The sequence below is a fragment of the Perognathus longimembris genome, chromosome 6, assembly GCF_023159225.1.
Source record: "Perognathus longimembris pacificus isolate PPM17 chromosome 6, ASM2315922v1, whole genome shotgun sequence".
Lineage (NCBI taxonomy): Eukaryota > Metazoa > Chordata > Mammalia > Rodentia > Heteromyidae > Perognathus > Perognathus longimembris.
This window is the reverse complement of record NC_063166.1, coordinates 68,692,202-68,706,690: the sequence shown is the minus strand read 5'-3', so window position 1 is coordinate 68,706,690 and position 14,489 is coordinate 68,692,202. Positions and strand designations below refer to the sequence as shown.

The following is a 14,489-nucleotide window of genomic DNA, read 5'->3' as shown; positions in this document are numbered from 1 at the left end:
AACGGCCAGAAGCGGCGCTGTGGCTCAAGTGGCAGAGTGCTAGCCTTGAGCGGGAAGAAGCCAGGGACAGTGCTCAGGCCCTGAGTCTAAGGCCCAGGACTGGCCAAAAAAAAAAAAAATGCATATCTAGTAAGTACTGACAGCATATGGAAAAAAGATGATCATTCAGTCTATCATTAAGCTAAAACTTCTGTGATCATTTACAGATTTCATTAAAAACAAAAGTTTACTCATTTACATATTTAACTTTTTTGTGGGTAGAGTACTGGGTTTTTAGTTCTTGGTCTCACTTGCTAAGAAGTTGCTCTACCACTTGAGCCACACCCTTAGCTTTTTTTTTTTTTTTTTTTGCTTTAGTTACTTTTCAAACAGTATGTCACATTTTTGCCCTAGATGGCCTTGGATCTCAATCCTCCTACCAATACCTTCCAAGTAGTTGGGATTACAGAAGTATATCACTGGCAGGCACCAGTGGCTCACAAATATAATCCTAGCTACTCAGGGGGCTTAGATCTAAGGACTGAGGTTTGAAGCCAGGAGGCAAAATAAGTCCGTGAGAGTCATATTTCCTTTTTTTTTTTTTCCAACTAAGTATATCTCATTTTGTATTTTTTTCTTCATTGTCAAAGTGTGATACAGAGGGATTACAGATTCATATGAAAGGCAGTGAGTACATTTCTTGTTCTACTTGTTACCTCCTCCCTCATTCCCCCCACCTCCTCCCTCATATTTCCTTTTAACTAGCTATAATTCTCCTTAGTGGATATTCAATGACAGGCTAGTTATTATACCAAAATTTGGAGCTTGGTCAACTAAGTATTGAAAACTGAGTTTTAACATACTTTTATAAATTCATTCCACAGATAAAAATATCAAGGGCTGGGGATATGGCCTAGTGGCAAGAGTGCCTGCCTCATATACATGAGGCCCTGGGTTCGATTCCCCAACACCACATATACAGAAAATGGCCAGAAGTGGCGCTGTGGCTCAAATGGCAGAGTGCTAGCCTTGAGCAAAAAGAAGCCAGGGACAGTGCTCAGGCCCTGAGTCTAAGCCCCAGGACTGGCAAAAAAAAAAAAAAAAAAAAAAAAAAAATATATATATATATATATATATATATCAATATAAGTAAGTTGGGCATAGTGGCTCATAGTGGCTCAAATTACAGGCTCATGCCTGTAATTTCAGCTCAGGAGACAGAGATCAGCAAGATCACAATTCCAACCCAGCCCAGACAAATTATGAGAGCTCATCTTAACTAACAAGATGGGCGTATAAATGAGTGCCTACAGTCCTAGCTACATGTAGATAGGAATCATTATTTGAGGTGGTCCTACGTAAAAATTTAAGACCCTACCTGAAAAGTAACTAAAACAAAACAGAGGAAGTGGTGCTATGGCTCAAGTGGTAGAGTGCTAGCCTTAAGCAAAAGAAGCTGAGGGACAGTGCCCAGGCCCTGAGTTCAAGCCCCCAGGACTGGCAAAAACAAACAAACAAAAACACACGCTCAAATGGTCAAGCAAGCACAAGACCATTTCAAACATCAGCACTACCAAAAGAAAAGAAGAAAATTCCAAAATATAAAGAATATACATGAATAATACTACTACAGTAGCCTAATACCATAGTACTACAAAAGAACAGAAATCAACTAGTCAATCAATAGGGAATTATTAAAATATAGTATACCTATATTAATGTAGTTAATGAGAAATATTAGACCAAGGTGTACTCATTTGGAAAGAACCATAACACACGCACGCATGCATGCACACACGCATATAATTTTGTGTATGTGTGTGCTAGTACTGAGGCTTGAACTCAGGGCCTAAGCACTGTCCCTTAGTTTTTGTGATCAAGGCTGATGTTCTACAACGTGAGTGACAGCTCCACTTCCAGTTTTTTGGTTAATTGGATATGAGAGTCTCACAAACTTTGTTTGTGCTGTCTTTTGAACTACAATCTTCAGATCTTAGCCTCCTGAGCAGCTTAGATTACAGAGGTGATGTATATGTATATATATTTTTTTGGGGGGGGAGGGGTATCGTGAGGCTTGAACTCTGGACCTGGGCACTGTCACTGAGCTCTTCAGCTCAAGGCTAGCGCTCTATCACTTGAGCCACAGTGCCACTTCTGGTTTTCTGGTGATTAATTGAGATAAGAGTCTCATGGACTTTTCTGCCCTGACTGGCTTTGAACTGTGATCATCAGGCCTCAGCCTCCTGAGTAGCTAGGAATACAGGCGTGAGCCACTGGTGCCTAATTGTTATATATTTTTAAGATAAGGTCCACTGTGTAGTCTATGTTGGCCTGGTACTCCTCTCAGCTTGAGTGAAAAAGCTAAAGGACAGCATCTAAACCCTGAGTGCAACCCCCAATACCAACATAAAAAGGGAGGGGAGGCTAGAAAAACAGGAGCAAGTTCTAGGAACTAGGGGGAAAAGCAAATAAGATTAAAAAGAAAAAAGAAATGTATTAAAGCTGCATTTCTGCTCACCTAAATGTTATAGCACAGAAAATACTTTTAAACTTACACCGTAAGAGGTTGCTTCCATTTGGGACTGTTTGTATTGTTGCACTTTTCTGTCTTCTTTGACTGTCCATCTACCATGACTTCTACATAAGGACTTGGTCCAAACCAATTCTTTTTATTTTCTTTAAGTTTTGCTGAGATGACTGTAAAAGAAAAACACACTTCAATATTCAAGATTCAGTCCTCGGGGCTGGAGATATGGCCTAGTGGCAAGAGTGCCTGCCTCATATACATGAGGCCCTGGGTTCGATTCCCCAGCACCACATATACAGAAAATGGCCAGAAGTGGCGCTGTGGCTCAAGTGGCAGAGTGCTAGCCTTGAGCAAAAAGAAGCCAGGGACAGTGCTCAGGCCCAGAGTCCAAGCCCCAGGACTGGCCAAAAAAAAAAAAAAAAAAGATTCAGTCCTCAACTCAACTTAATTCCATTCAAGATTAAGCCGATTATGTTTACTAAGAGAAGCAGTTTTGTTCTAAACTATTTCCTAATTTTATTCATATGACCTTTGGATTTCCTCCAACTTACTAAGTAAACACTGGACTCCTCCAGATCAACCATCAAAACTCTCACTATCAGGACTGGGAATGCAGCCTAGTGGTAGAGAGCTTGCCTGGCATGCATGAAGGCCTGGATCAAATTCCTCAGCACCATATACACAGAAAAACCCAGAAGTGGCGCTATGGCTCAAGTGGTAGAGTGCTACCCTTGAGCAAAAGAAGCTCAAGGACAGTGCTCAAGCCCTGAGTTCAAGCCCTAGGACTGGCCAAAACAAAAAACAAAAACAAAAAAAAACCTCTCACTATCAGTAGCCATTGCCCCAGACTCAAATATATTAAAAAGGACAAGCTAGATGCTGGTGGGTCAAGTCTATAATCCTAGTTACTCAGGAGGCTGAGATCTGAGAATCTCAGTTTGAAGCGAACGTGGACAGGAAAGTCTATGAATGTATTATCTCAAATTAACGGCAGTAGAACTGTGGCTCAAATGGCAAAATGTCAATCTTGAGGGCAAAGTCTAGCATAGAGTGCCCAAGCTCAAGGCCTAGTACAGGTACAAAATTCTGTTGACAGAGCAACTAAGTATATAAAAGACCCTAGCTTTCAGGAAAATTATATTCTAGTTACAGAAAAGTCTTTGTGATGAAAACTAGGCTGATATGACAGAATATAACTCGGCAGAAAGAAAAGCCTCTAAGGAATATTTGCAAGCAACCCATAAATAACAAGGAGCCAGTGACAGAAAGATTAGAAATGAAGAGTACATTTCAGATACAGTCAAGTTTTCAGACAGTAGAAAAAAGATATCCAGCTCAAGGAAGAATGGCAAACATAGAGATGAGCTCTGTAAGTCAATATGTTTTTCTTTTTGTTTTCTGGAGGTACTAGAGTTTTAATTCAAAGCCTTCTGCTTGTTAAACAGGGACTCTACCTCTGAATCATGTCTCCATCCCTTTTTGTATTGTGTTTTGTTTTTTTTTTGGCCAGCCCTGGAGCTTGAACTCAGGGTCTGGGCACTGTCCTTGAGCTTCTTTTGCTCAAGGCAAGCACTCTACCACTTGGGCCAGAGCAGCATTCCCGGCCTTTTCTGTTTATGTGGTACCCAGGGCTTCATGCATGCTAAGTAGGCCCTCTACCATTAAGCCACATTCCCAGTCCTGTATTGGTAATTTTTGAGACAGTCTCACTTCCTGCTGGGCTATACACCTAAGTGTGACCGACCAATTTTAGGCTTCCCACTGTACTGAATGTGCACCATCACAACTGGCTTCTTCCACTGAGATGAGAGTTTTGCAGACTTTGCTGTCCACGCTTTTCTGGAATCATGCATGACCCTTCTAATCTCAGCTTTTCACATAGGTAGGATGATAGACACCACTAACAGCTATCAGTTGAGAAGAGGGCCTTACAAACTTGTCTGGCCTTGGATCACATCCTATTCTCAGCCCCTCAAGTAGGTAATGTTATAGGTATGAGCCACCAGCATCACACTAGAAATCTGAGTTTTATTCTATGTATGTTGGAAAGCCACTGGAAAAAAAAGAAAATTACAAACCAACCTTTCTCTACTATTTATTTCTTTTCTGTTTTGTTTTGGGTGCCAATACTGGGGCTTGAACTCAGTCTGGATGCTATTTCTTTGCTTTTTCACTCAGGGCTGGCATTCTACCACTAGTACAGGCATACCAAAAAAAAGGAAAAAGAAAAAAGAAAGAAATCAAGTACTGATATATGAAATAACAGGAATAAGTGTTGAAAACCTGCAAAGTGAAAGGAGACATAATAGGACATAAGTTGTATGATTCTATTGATGACAGATCCAGAATAGGAAAACTGAGAGACAAAAGTAGATATGTGATTGCCTGTGGGTACCTGGGGGTAATGAAGCATGAGATAATGGATATAAGGATCCTTTGGGGAGTAATGAAAAATATAGACTGGTGCTGATTATGTAATTGTTTTTTATTTGTGTGTGCATGTGTGTGTGATGTGTGTGTACTCCAGTCTTAAAACAAACTCAGAGCTAAGCCTGGGCACTTTCCTGAGGTTGTTTTGCTCAAGTCTACCACTCTACCACTTGAACCACAGTTCCACTTCTGGCTTTTTGGTGGTTAATTGAATATAACCTGTCTCGCTGACTTTCCTATCCAGGCTGGCTTCAAATCATGATCTTCAGAACTGAGCCTGAATAGGTAGGATTACAAGCATGAGTACCAGTGCTTGGCTAAAATGTAATCTTTATATATCTAAAACTTTGCTCATTTGCAAACATTAATTTGGCACATGAGATGTAATAGCCCCTAAAGATTTTATGTCCTTCTCTGTACATCACTTTTATAATAGCAACTTGTTTTTTTTAAGATTTTATGCCCTTAAAATTACTTTTTAATCTTGGGGGAAGGGAGAATATGGGAAGAGTAAACTATTTTATCTTTTCAAGATTTACCAATTCCCAGTAGAGGGAAAAAAAAAAACCACAACTTACCAGTGATCTGCAGTTGTGATTTCATGGTCAGGCTACCCATTGAACCAAGCTGTGATCCGCTGTCAGACATACCACCAACAGGACAGCAAACCTAAACATGGCAAAGGAGATACTATAAGCATGGAAATTTTGCACTTGAAAAATGTGCAATTAAAGCCAAGCACCAGTGGCTCATGGTTGTAATCCTACTACTCAAGTGGCTGAGATGAGGATCAAAGTTCAAAGCCAGCCAGGAAAGAAAAGTCCACGAGACTATCTCCAATTAACCGATAAAATACTTAAACTTTTGTCCTTGCGGGGCTTGAACTTAGGGCCTGGGCACAGTTCCTGAGCTCTTTTGCTGAAGGCTAGTACCCTACCACTTTGAGTCACAGCTCTATTATAGGTTTTTGAGTGGTTAATTGGAGATAAGAGTTTCACAGGGACTTTTCTGCCTGGGCTGGCTTTGAACCACAATACTCAGATATCAGCCTCCTGAGTAGCTAGGATTATAGGTGTGAGCCACTGGCGCCTAACTAAAACTTTTTTTGGGGGGGGGAGGTTGTGGGGGCTCCAACTCTGAGCCTGGGTGCTGTCCCTGAGTTCTTCAGCTCAAAGCTAGTCTTTTACCACTTTGAGTCACAGCACCACCGTGGTTTTCTGGTAGCTAATTGGAGATAAAAATCTCACGGAGTTTCCTGCCAGGGCTGGCTTTCAACTGTGATCCTCAGATCTCAGCCTCCTGAGTAGTTAGGATTACAGGTGTGAGCCACCGGCACTTGGCTTAAAACTTTTTAAATATAAAATTATCCTCATGTCTTCCAGGTCTGCCAAAATAAAACAGAATAATTCCTGAAATAAAGTCCATAAAATCCAACATCTTTTATTCTTTGATTACACATGAAAATGCCCAAAGCTAAAATCTGACCTCACCCATACTGACTAGCTCATTTCTTTACTGTGATACATTTTCCTTTACCTTGTTTATTGACATTGTACTATTCCAGATGTTTTATAACCTACAACCTATTGAAAGAACAAAATATATACACTAGTTGGTAATCAGTGGCTTAATCCTAGCTATTCTGGAGGTTGAGATTTGAGGATTGCAGTTTGAAGCCAGCCTGGGCAGGAAAAGGCCATGAGACCCTTCTCTCCAACAAAATGCTCAGAAAAAGTCAGAAGTGGCACTGTGGCTCAAGTGGTGGAGTGCTAGCCCGAGCACAAAGAAGCTCAGAACAGTGCCCAAGACTGGTAAAAACAAACAAACAAACAAAAAACCCCACCAAAACCAGGGCTGGGACTATGGCCTAGTGGCAAGAGTGCTTGCCTCGTATACATGAAGCCCTAGGTTTGATTCCTCAGCACCACATAAATAGAAAAGGCCAGAAGTGGTGCTGTGGCTCGTTGGCAGAGTGCTAGCCTTGAGCAAAAACAAAACAAAAACCCCCAAAACAAACCTCAATACTGTACTGAACAAAACATGATTCAATGTATGTGTTATACAGAAGAGCCTCAAGACCACATTACTTTTTTTTTTGGCCAGTCCTAGGCCGTGAACTCAGGGCCTGAGCATTGTCCCTGGCTTCTTTTTTGCTCAAGGCTAACACTCTGCCACTTGAGCCACAGCGCCACTTCTGGCCATTTTCTGTATATGCGGTGCTGAGGAATCGAACCCAGGGCCTCATGTATACGAGGCAAGCACTCTTGCCACTAGGCCATATTCCCAGCCCCAAGACCACATTACTTTTCTATACAGTTATCTCTTCCCCAACAGTGAAAAGCTTGTATATGGCCCAGAACTATGACATCAACACAAGTAAATTAAAAGGCAAAAGAAAAAGTCCAAACTCTGGGGACCAATTTTCTGCATAGTGAAAGTACTATTTTACTTGCAGGTATATACTGTGTTGTATACAGTTAAAAAAAAAATAAAGTTCAGCTATGTATGTACGTTCTTATAAGACTACTGTCGACATATTGTCTAATGTTGACATTGCATTTAAAGTCCTAGACGAATTTTCTTTGGCGAATGCCACGTGGCTACTGTATATGTTCTTGGTACATTGGGTATTGTATATATGTCTGCCTGACCTAGGGAAAGGAAAGAAAAACAGGGTGTAAGATATCACAAGAAATGTACACACTGCCCTACTATGTAACTGTACCCTTTTTGCACAACACCTTATCAAAAATTTTGTTTAATTAATAAATAAATTTAAGTAAATAAAAAAATAAATAATAAAAAAATAAAGTTCAAGCCTCTATAGACATAAAAACTTAAATTATAGCTGGGCATCAGTGGCTCACACCGGCAATCCTAGCTACTTAGGAGACTGAGATCTGAGGATCGCAATTGGAAGCTAGCCCAAGCAGGAAAGTCCATAAGACCCATATCCAACTAACCACAAAAAAGCCAGAAGTGGAGCTGTGGCTCAAGTCATAGGGTGCTAAAAAAGCTCAGGGACAGAATACAGGCTCAGAGTTGAAGCTCTAAGACCAGCACACACACACACACACACACACACACACACACACACACACTAATAATAGTAATAATAATAATATAATGAAGAACTACAACAACAAAACAAGCATTTTTTGGAACAAGAATTCTTTCCAGATACAGAGAATCATTATGGTATATTGTGGGCTGGGAATATGGCCTAGTGGTAAAGTGCTTGCCTTGTATATATGAAGCCCTGGGTTCAATTCCTCAGCACCACATAAATAGAAAAAGCCAGAAGTGGTGCTGTGGCTCAAGTGGTAGAGTGCTAGCCTTGAGCAAAAAGAAGCTGGGGACAGTGCTTGGGCCCTGAGTTCAAGCCCCAGGACTGGCAAAAAAACAAAACAAAATATTATGGTATATTGTGAAGTGCTCTGCCAAAAACACAATGGCTTTTTCTTTTTCTTTTTCTTTTTTTTTTGCCAGTCCTGGGACTTGAACTCAGGGCATGGATGCTGTCCCTGAGTGTTTCTGCTCAAGGACAGCACATTTATTCAAGGATAGCACTGTAGCGACAGATCCAGTTTTGACTTTTTTTTGGTAGTTTACTGGAGATAAGAGTCTCACAGACTTTCCTGCCTAAGCTGGTTTGAACCACAATCTTCACATCTTAGCCTCCTGAGTAGCTAGGATTACAGAAATGAGCCACTAGTGCCTGGCAGGTTTTTTGTTTTTGTTTTTTATTGCCAGTCCTGGGGTTTGAACTCAGAGCCTGGGCACTGTCCCTGAACTTCTTTTGCTCAAGGCCAGCACTCTTATCACTTGAGCCACAGCACCACTTCTGGCTTTGTCAGTTTATGTGGTACTGAGGAATCGAACAAAGGGCTTCATGCATGCTAGGCAAGCACTCTACCACTAAGCCATATTCCAAGCCCACAGTTAATCATTTCTTTACATAACACCTCAGAGATGTCTGTCTTAAGTACTCAATCTAAAGCTACCTACATTCTTTTTTTCTATCAAATCACTTGACACTTCACTCAACAATGTGACCCGGTGCCTGGAATCCTCAGTTTGAAGGAATAAAAAATTAACAGAACTCCTCAGTTTATATTAAGGCTCATTCTTTGTCTTATAAAGGTTTATGGAGGGCTGGGGATATGGTCTAGTGGCAAGAGTGCTTGCCTCATATATATACATGAAGCCCTGGGTTCAATTCCTCAGGACCACATATACAGAAAACGACCAGAAGTGGCGCTGTGGCTCAAGTGACAGAGTGCTAGCCTCGAGTAAAAAGAAGCCAGGGACAGTGCTCAGTCCCTGAGTCCAAGCCCCAGGTTGGCAAAAAAAAAAAAAAGTCTATGGACCTTGACAAAAGCACAATACCACTTATCTACCATTGCAGTATTATACAGAATAATTTCATCACTCTTAAAAGAAAATTCTTTGTACTTCACCTACTCATCCCTTCTTCTTGCCCTGAACTCCAGCAAACACTGATCTTTTTTTTTTTTTTTTACTGTTTCTAAAGTTTTTGCCCCTTCCAGAATATCAACTAGCTTGAAATGATAAGATGTAGAGCCTTGAACCACACTCCCAGACTCCTACTGGTTCCATTTCTATTCAGAGAATACACATTAATCAGCAACCTCACTTCTAGCTATCCAAAAGAACGGAAATTCAAATCTTAGAGAGATATATGTATTCTCATGTTTGCTGCAGGAATATCCACAATAGCTGAAATTTGTAAATAACCTAAATGTCTATTCATGGATGAATGGTTAAAGAAAATGTGGTATGGGGGCTAGGGAATAGTGGCAAGAGTGCTTGACTCGTATACATGAAGCCCTGGGTTCAATTCCCCAGCACCACATATACAGAAAACAGCCAGAAGTGGCACTGTGGCTCAAGTGGCAGAGGGCTAGCCTTGAGCAAAAAGAAGCCAGGGACAGTGCTCAGGCCCTGAGTCCAAGCCCCAGGACTGCCCCCCCCCAAAAAAAATGTGGTATGCACACACAATGGAATATTATTCACTTATTAGAAGGAAATTCTGTATCTGCACCATGTATGAACCTTAAAAATATTTTCCTACGCAAACAAGCCAGTTATAGGACTGATACAACGCTTCATTTCTTAAGTGGCATCTAAACTAGTCAACCAATAAAAACAGAAAGAAAGCAAGAGGTTGCTGCCAAAGGTTGAGGGAAGAGAAACTTAATAGGAAAAGCCAACTGTTGTATCTTATAATAAATACCTTCAACTCTGAACATAGGACACTCCACTTCTGATACCAGATATGTGGGGTTTCCCCCTCATACAACAATTCCTTGACATTAGCTAAGTGTTCTATAATTCAATTCTGGAATTAGGGTCAAAGCCCACAGGTTAAGGTTCAGTCTCATGAGACTGCTTTGCTTCAGGTGCTGTTTGACCAACCAGCTGCAGGTCAGGCTCAATCAATCATTCGCTAGAATGGCTTACCGAACTCAAGAAAACATTACCATTACCAGTTTATTATAAAGGATGCATGAGAGAAAGGAACAGAATTCCTATATTCTTTCCAGGCACAGTACCCTCCTTCCCCAGAAGCAATAAAGAAGGTTGCTGAAGCGGGGCACCAGTAGTTTATGCTTGTAATTCTTGCTACCAGGAAGCTAAGATTTGAAAATAACTCTTATTTCCACTTAACCACCAAAAAGCTGGAAATGGAGCTGTGGCTCATATAGTAGAGCACTAGCCTTGAGCAAAAAGACTCTAGGGACAGAACCTTGTCCCAGCAGAAAAAAAAAAAGTCCTGAGTGGCCCATGTGCACACCTGTACACATGTGCATGCACACACGTGTGCACGTACACACATTTGCTGAACCAAGCAGTAGAGGGATTTTTATGGAGATGTCATCATATATTAATTCAACCTTCATCCCTTTCTCTTTCCTGGAGGATGGAGTAGGTCCCAAGATACCAATCATAGCTTGTTTGCTTTTTTTTGTTTTGTTTTTTGGTGACAAGCCTCCATCCAGAACCAGCTCAAGCTGGGCACTGGTGACTTATCTTTCTAATCCTAGCTACTCTTCTAATCCTAGGTCTCAAGAAGATGAGATCTGAAGATGGAGATTCAAAGTTGGCCCAGATGGATAAATCTGAAACTCTATCTCCAATATTAATTAACCAGCAAAAATATAATTAACGACTAAAAAACAAGACCTGGAAGTATGGTGCAAGTGGTAAAACACCAGTCACAGACAGGTACCTGCAGTGAACCTGCTGCTCCTGCAGCTGCTGGTTGAGCTTCATCTTCTTTGATTCAGCAGCTGATAGAGATTCAAGGTAAAAATCCCACATGGTTTGTTGGTTGTCTACATCTTCTGGGACAGTCACATCAGGTAGAGTCACCTCCTCACCCCTTTTTCTTCTTCTTCTTTTTTTTTTTTTTTTTTTTTTTGCCAGTCCTGGGGCTTAACTCAGGGCCTGAGCACTGTCCCTGGCTTCTTTCTGCTCAAGGCTAGCACTCTACCACTTGAGCTACAGCGCCACTTCTGGCCTTTTATATATATGTGGTGCTGAGGGATCAAACCCTGGGCTTTGTGTATGCAAGGCAAGCATTCTACCACTTTTAAGTCACCACCAGTCCAGAGCAACTTGCTCTGCACCTGCTCCTGCTTCAGCTGCTCCAGCAACTGGGTCTGCCTCAACAGGTGTTGCTGCAGGGCCTCCTTCTCTGAGGTCAGCTGCTAACAGGAGGCCATGTGCTGTTCACAGGTGGCTCTGAGCTCCTGCAACTGAGCTAGTACTGGTCATGCAGCTCCTGCAGATTCTAAGCTATTTGGCTCTTTTAATTCAGCCATCTCTTTCCATTCTCCTAACTTCTCCTCTAGCTGGTCCAGCTTCCCCTGCAGATGTTTCTTCACCTGATGCTCCAAGTGCAGGATGCTGATGAGCTACTCCTGCTTTTCAGCTCTTGGTTGTGTATGAGTGTGCATCTCATGGTCTCGTGTTCCTTTCCCATTGTTTCAAGGATCTTGTATCAATCTTTGGCATGCTGATTCCATTCCTCAGCCTCTTTTCCAGTATCCACAGCTGCTCTTGGTTTTCTTGTATCTAGATGTGAAGTTGTTCCTCCAGATTCCAGAGCTCCTTCTGCATCTGGTAGGTCTGGGCCTGCAACTGCTGTTTCATCTGAGATGGCGCCACAGGGGTTATGGGGACAGCAGCTCTGATAGCTGCTTTCTCAGTTCTAACAAGTTGGTCTCTGCCTCACCCCTTGCTTTTTCTCCTCTCTCAGTTGGTTCATCTTCTCCAAGAGCTGCTGGACCCTCTCATTCCATCTGGGACTCTCCACCCTCAGGTCCTCTACAAAGGTGTCTTTTCAACTTCACATTGTCACCAACTCTTTCATGTTGTCTAGTTGTTTTTCCAACTCTGTCCACTCTACTAGTTCTTGTTGTAATACATGAATTTTGATCTTCATGTCAGCCTTTTGTGTCAGGAGCACTCCTAGTCTCTCCTGCAGTTCAGTGTCCTCTTCCTCCAGGCCATCATAGCTTCTGGTGTTCTAGAGTTGCAGCTCCATGTTATTTAGGTCTTTAATGAGCGCTAGATTGTGCTTGTCTGTCTCAATTTAAGTAGTAGAAACTGCAAACAATATCATCTCTAGCTCTGTGACAAGATGCTGCAAAGCCTGCAGGCAGCTAGCAAGATTTTTGTGCTCCAGTTCTCTTTCATTGGCTGCCTGCTGCACGTGGGCCAGGGCAGACTGTAAACTGAATTTTTCTGAAACCAATATCTGTATAGATAGATTGTGGAGCTCCAGCTGTTTCAAGTGCTTCCTGCACACAGGCCATCTTCTCATCCTCTTTCCCCTATTGATCCTCATGGATTTTCCTGCCCGGACTGGCTTCAAACTGCAATCCTTAGATTTCAGCCTCCTAAATAATTAGGACTACAGGTGTGAGCCACCAGTGCCTGGCCCATGATTATCTTAGTGAGATCACTTACTTTGACTGCACCCAAAAAGTATTAGAATAAAAATATTCCAAAGAAAGAAATATACCAGGCTGGGGATATGGCCTAGTGGCAAGAGCGCTTGCCTAGTATACATGAGGCCCTGGGTTCAATTCCCCAGCACCACATATACAGAAAATGGCCAGAAGTGGCACTGTGGCTCAAGCGGCAGAGTGCTAGCCTTGAGCAAAAAGAAGCCAGGGACAGTGCTCAGGCCCTGAGTCCAAGGCCCAGGACTGGCCAAAAAAAAAAAAAAAAAAAGAAAGAAATATACCACACATTTTATTTGTTCTCACAAGTAAACAACTGGAAATCTGGGGGGGGGGGGGGGGGGGCGGGGTAGGGAATGAATTACCCAGTCCAGCGGAGATTTCTTAGGTAAGACACTAAAAGTACCATTAATGAAAGAATAAAACCAAAAGTGAACCTCATCAAAAATAGAAATTATAGAACTGTGGCATAAATGTACCTGTAGTTCTAGCTACACTGCAGGTTAAGGTAGGACTATGTAAGCTCAGGGCATAGAACCCAACAGAGGCAACATAGTTGAGTTATTGTACAGAAACACACATATAAACATAGCAAAAAAAAAAAAAAGACTCACTTCTAAAGATAGACGTTAACAAAGAGACAAGCAAAAAGCTAAGAAACACTTGCAAACCACATACCTGATTAAGGACTTATATTCAGAGTTCATTAAAAAAAAAAAAAGAGGTCTCACACTTCAAACAACTTGAACAAAATAGAACAAAAATAGCTTACTGTAAGTTCCACCCCAGGGAAGGCTCTATGCAGATGCACTCCCCCCCCTCCCCCCCCCCCCCCCCTGTTTAAGTCTTTACCCAGTATCTGCATTACTTAGGTAACTGGCACACCTAGAGGCAGTTACCTCCCCCTTCTCTGAGGTCACATCTAATCCACCTGGCCATACCTTCTATCCATAGATAAGGCATGGCCCTTCAGTGGTTCAGCCCTTCTCTCTGGCCATGCATCATCTCGGCCACAGGCCAACAGGCCTGAATACCATGTGGTGTTCTTCTTTATTGGCTACCTACTTTAATAAACCTTACAATGACAAACTGCCAGATTCATGTAGGTTATCCTAGATACTCAGAAGGATAAGACCTAGAGGATTGAGGTTTGAAGCCAGCCTAGGCAAAAAAGTCCACAGGACTTTTTTTCCATCCAATTAACCAGCAAAAAGCTAGGCTAGTGGCATGGCTCAAGTAATATCAAGGTTTATCAAGCAAGTAGAACAGTGCAAACCACTGAGTTCAAACCTCATTACTGCCAAAAAAAAAAAAAAATCAAAGTTATCACACAATGAAATAAAAATTAAGATATAAATCCCTGAAATCATTAAAACACATATTTGTGCCTTTCAGAATTACAAGAGGCAGGACTGGTAGTGTGGAATACTGGCTTACCAAGTATGAACCCCTGGGCTGGGGATATGGCCTAGTGGCAAGAGTGCCTGCCTCATATACATGAGGCCCTGGGTTCGATTCCCCAGCACCACATATACAGAAAATGGCCAGAGGGGGCGCTG

The 14,489-nt window shown here is 41.9% G+C and overlaps 1 protein-coding gene across 2 annotated transcripts in view; it reads right to left on the bottom strand.

Moving 5' to 3' along the window:
* Itch (itchy E3 ubiquitin protein ligase) overlaps positions 1-14,489 on the bottom strand; it is a 75,479-nt gene that overhangs the window by 48,595 nt on the left and 12,395 nt on the right. For both annotated transcript variants that reach the window (XM_048349033.1, XM_048349032.1), the window contains 2 exons: positions 5,515-5,605; positions 2,535-2,676 (listed from right to left, as the gene is read on the bottom strand). In XM_048349033.1, coding sequence (XP_048204990.1) covers positions 2,535-2,676; positions 5,515-5,584 — 212 coding nt within the window. In that variant the 5' untranslated portion in view covers positions 5,585-5,605. The remainder of the gene's footprint in view (positions 1-2,534; positions 2,677-5,514; positions 5,606-14,489) is intronic.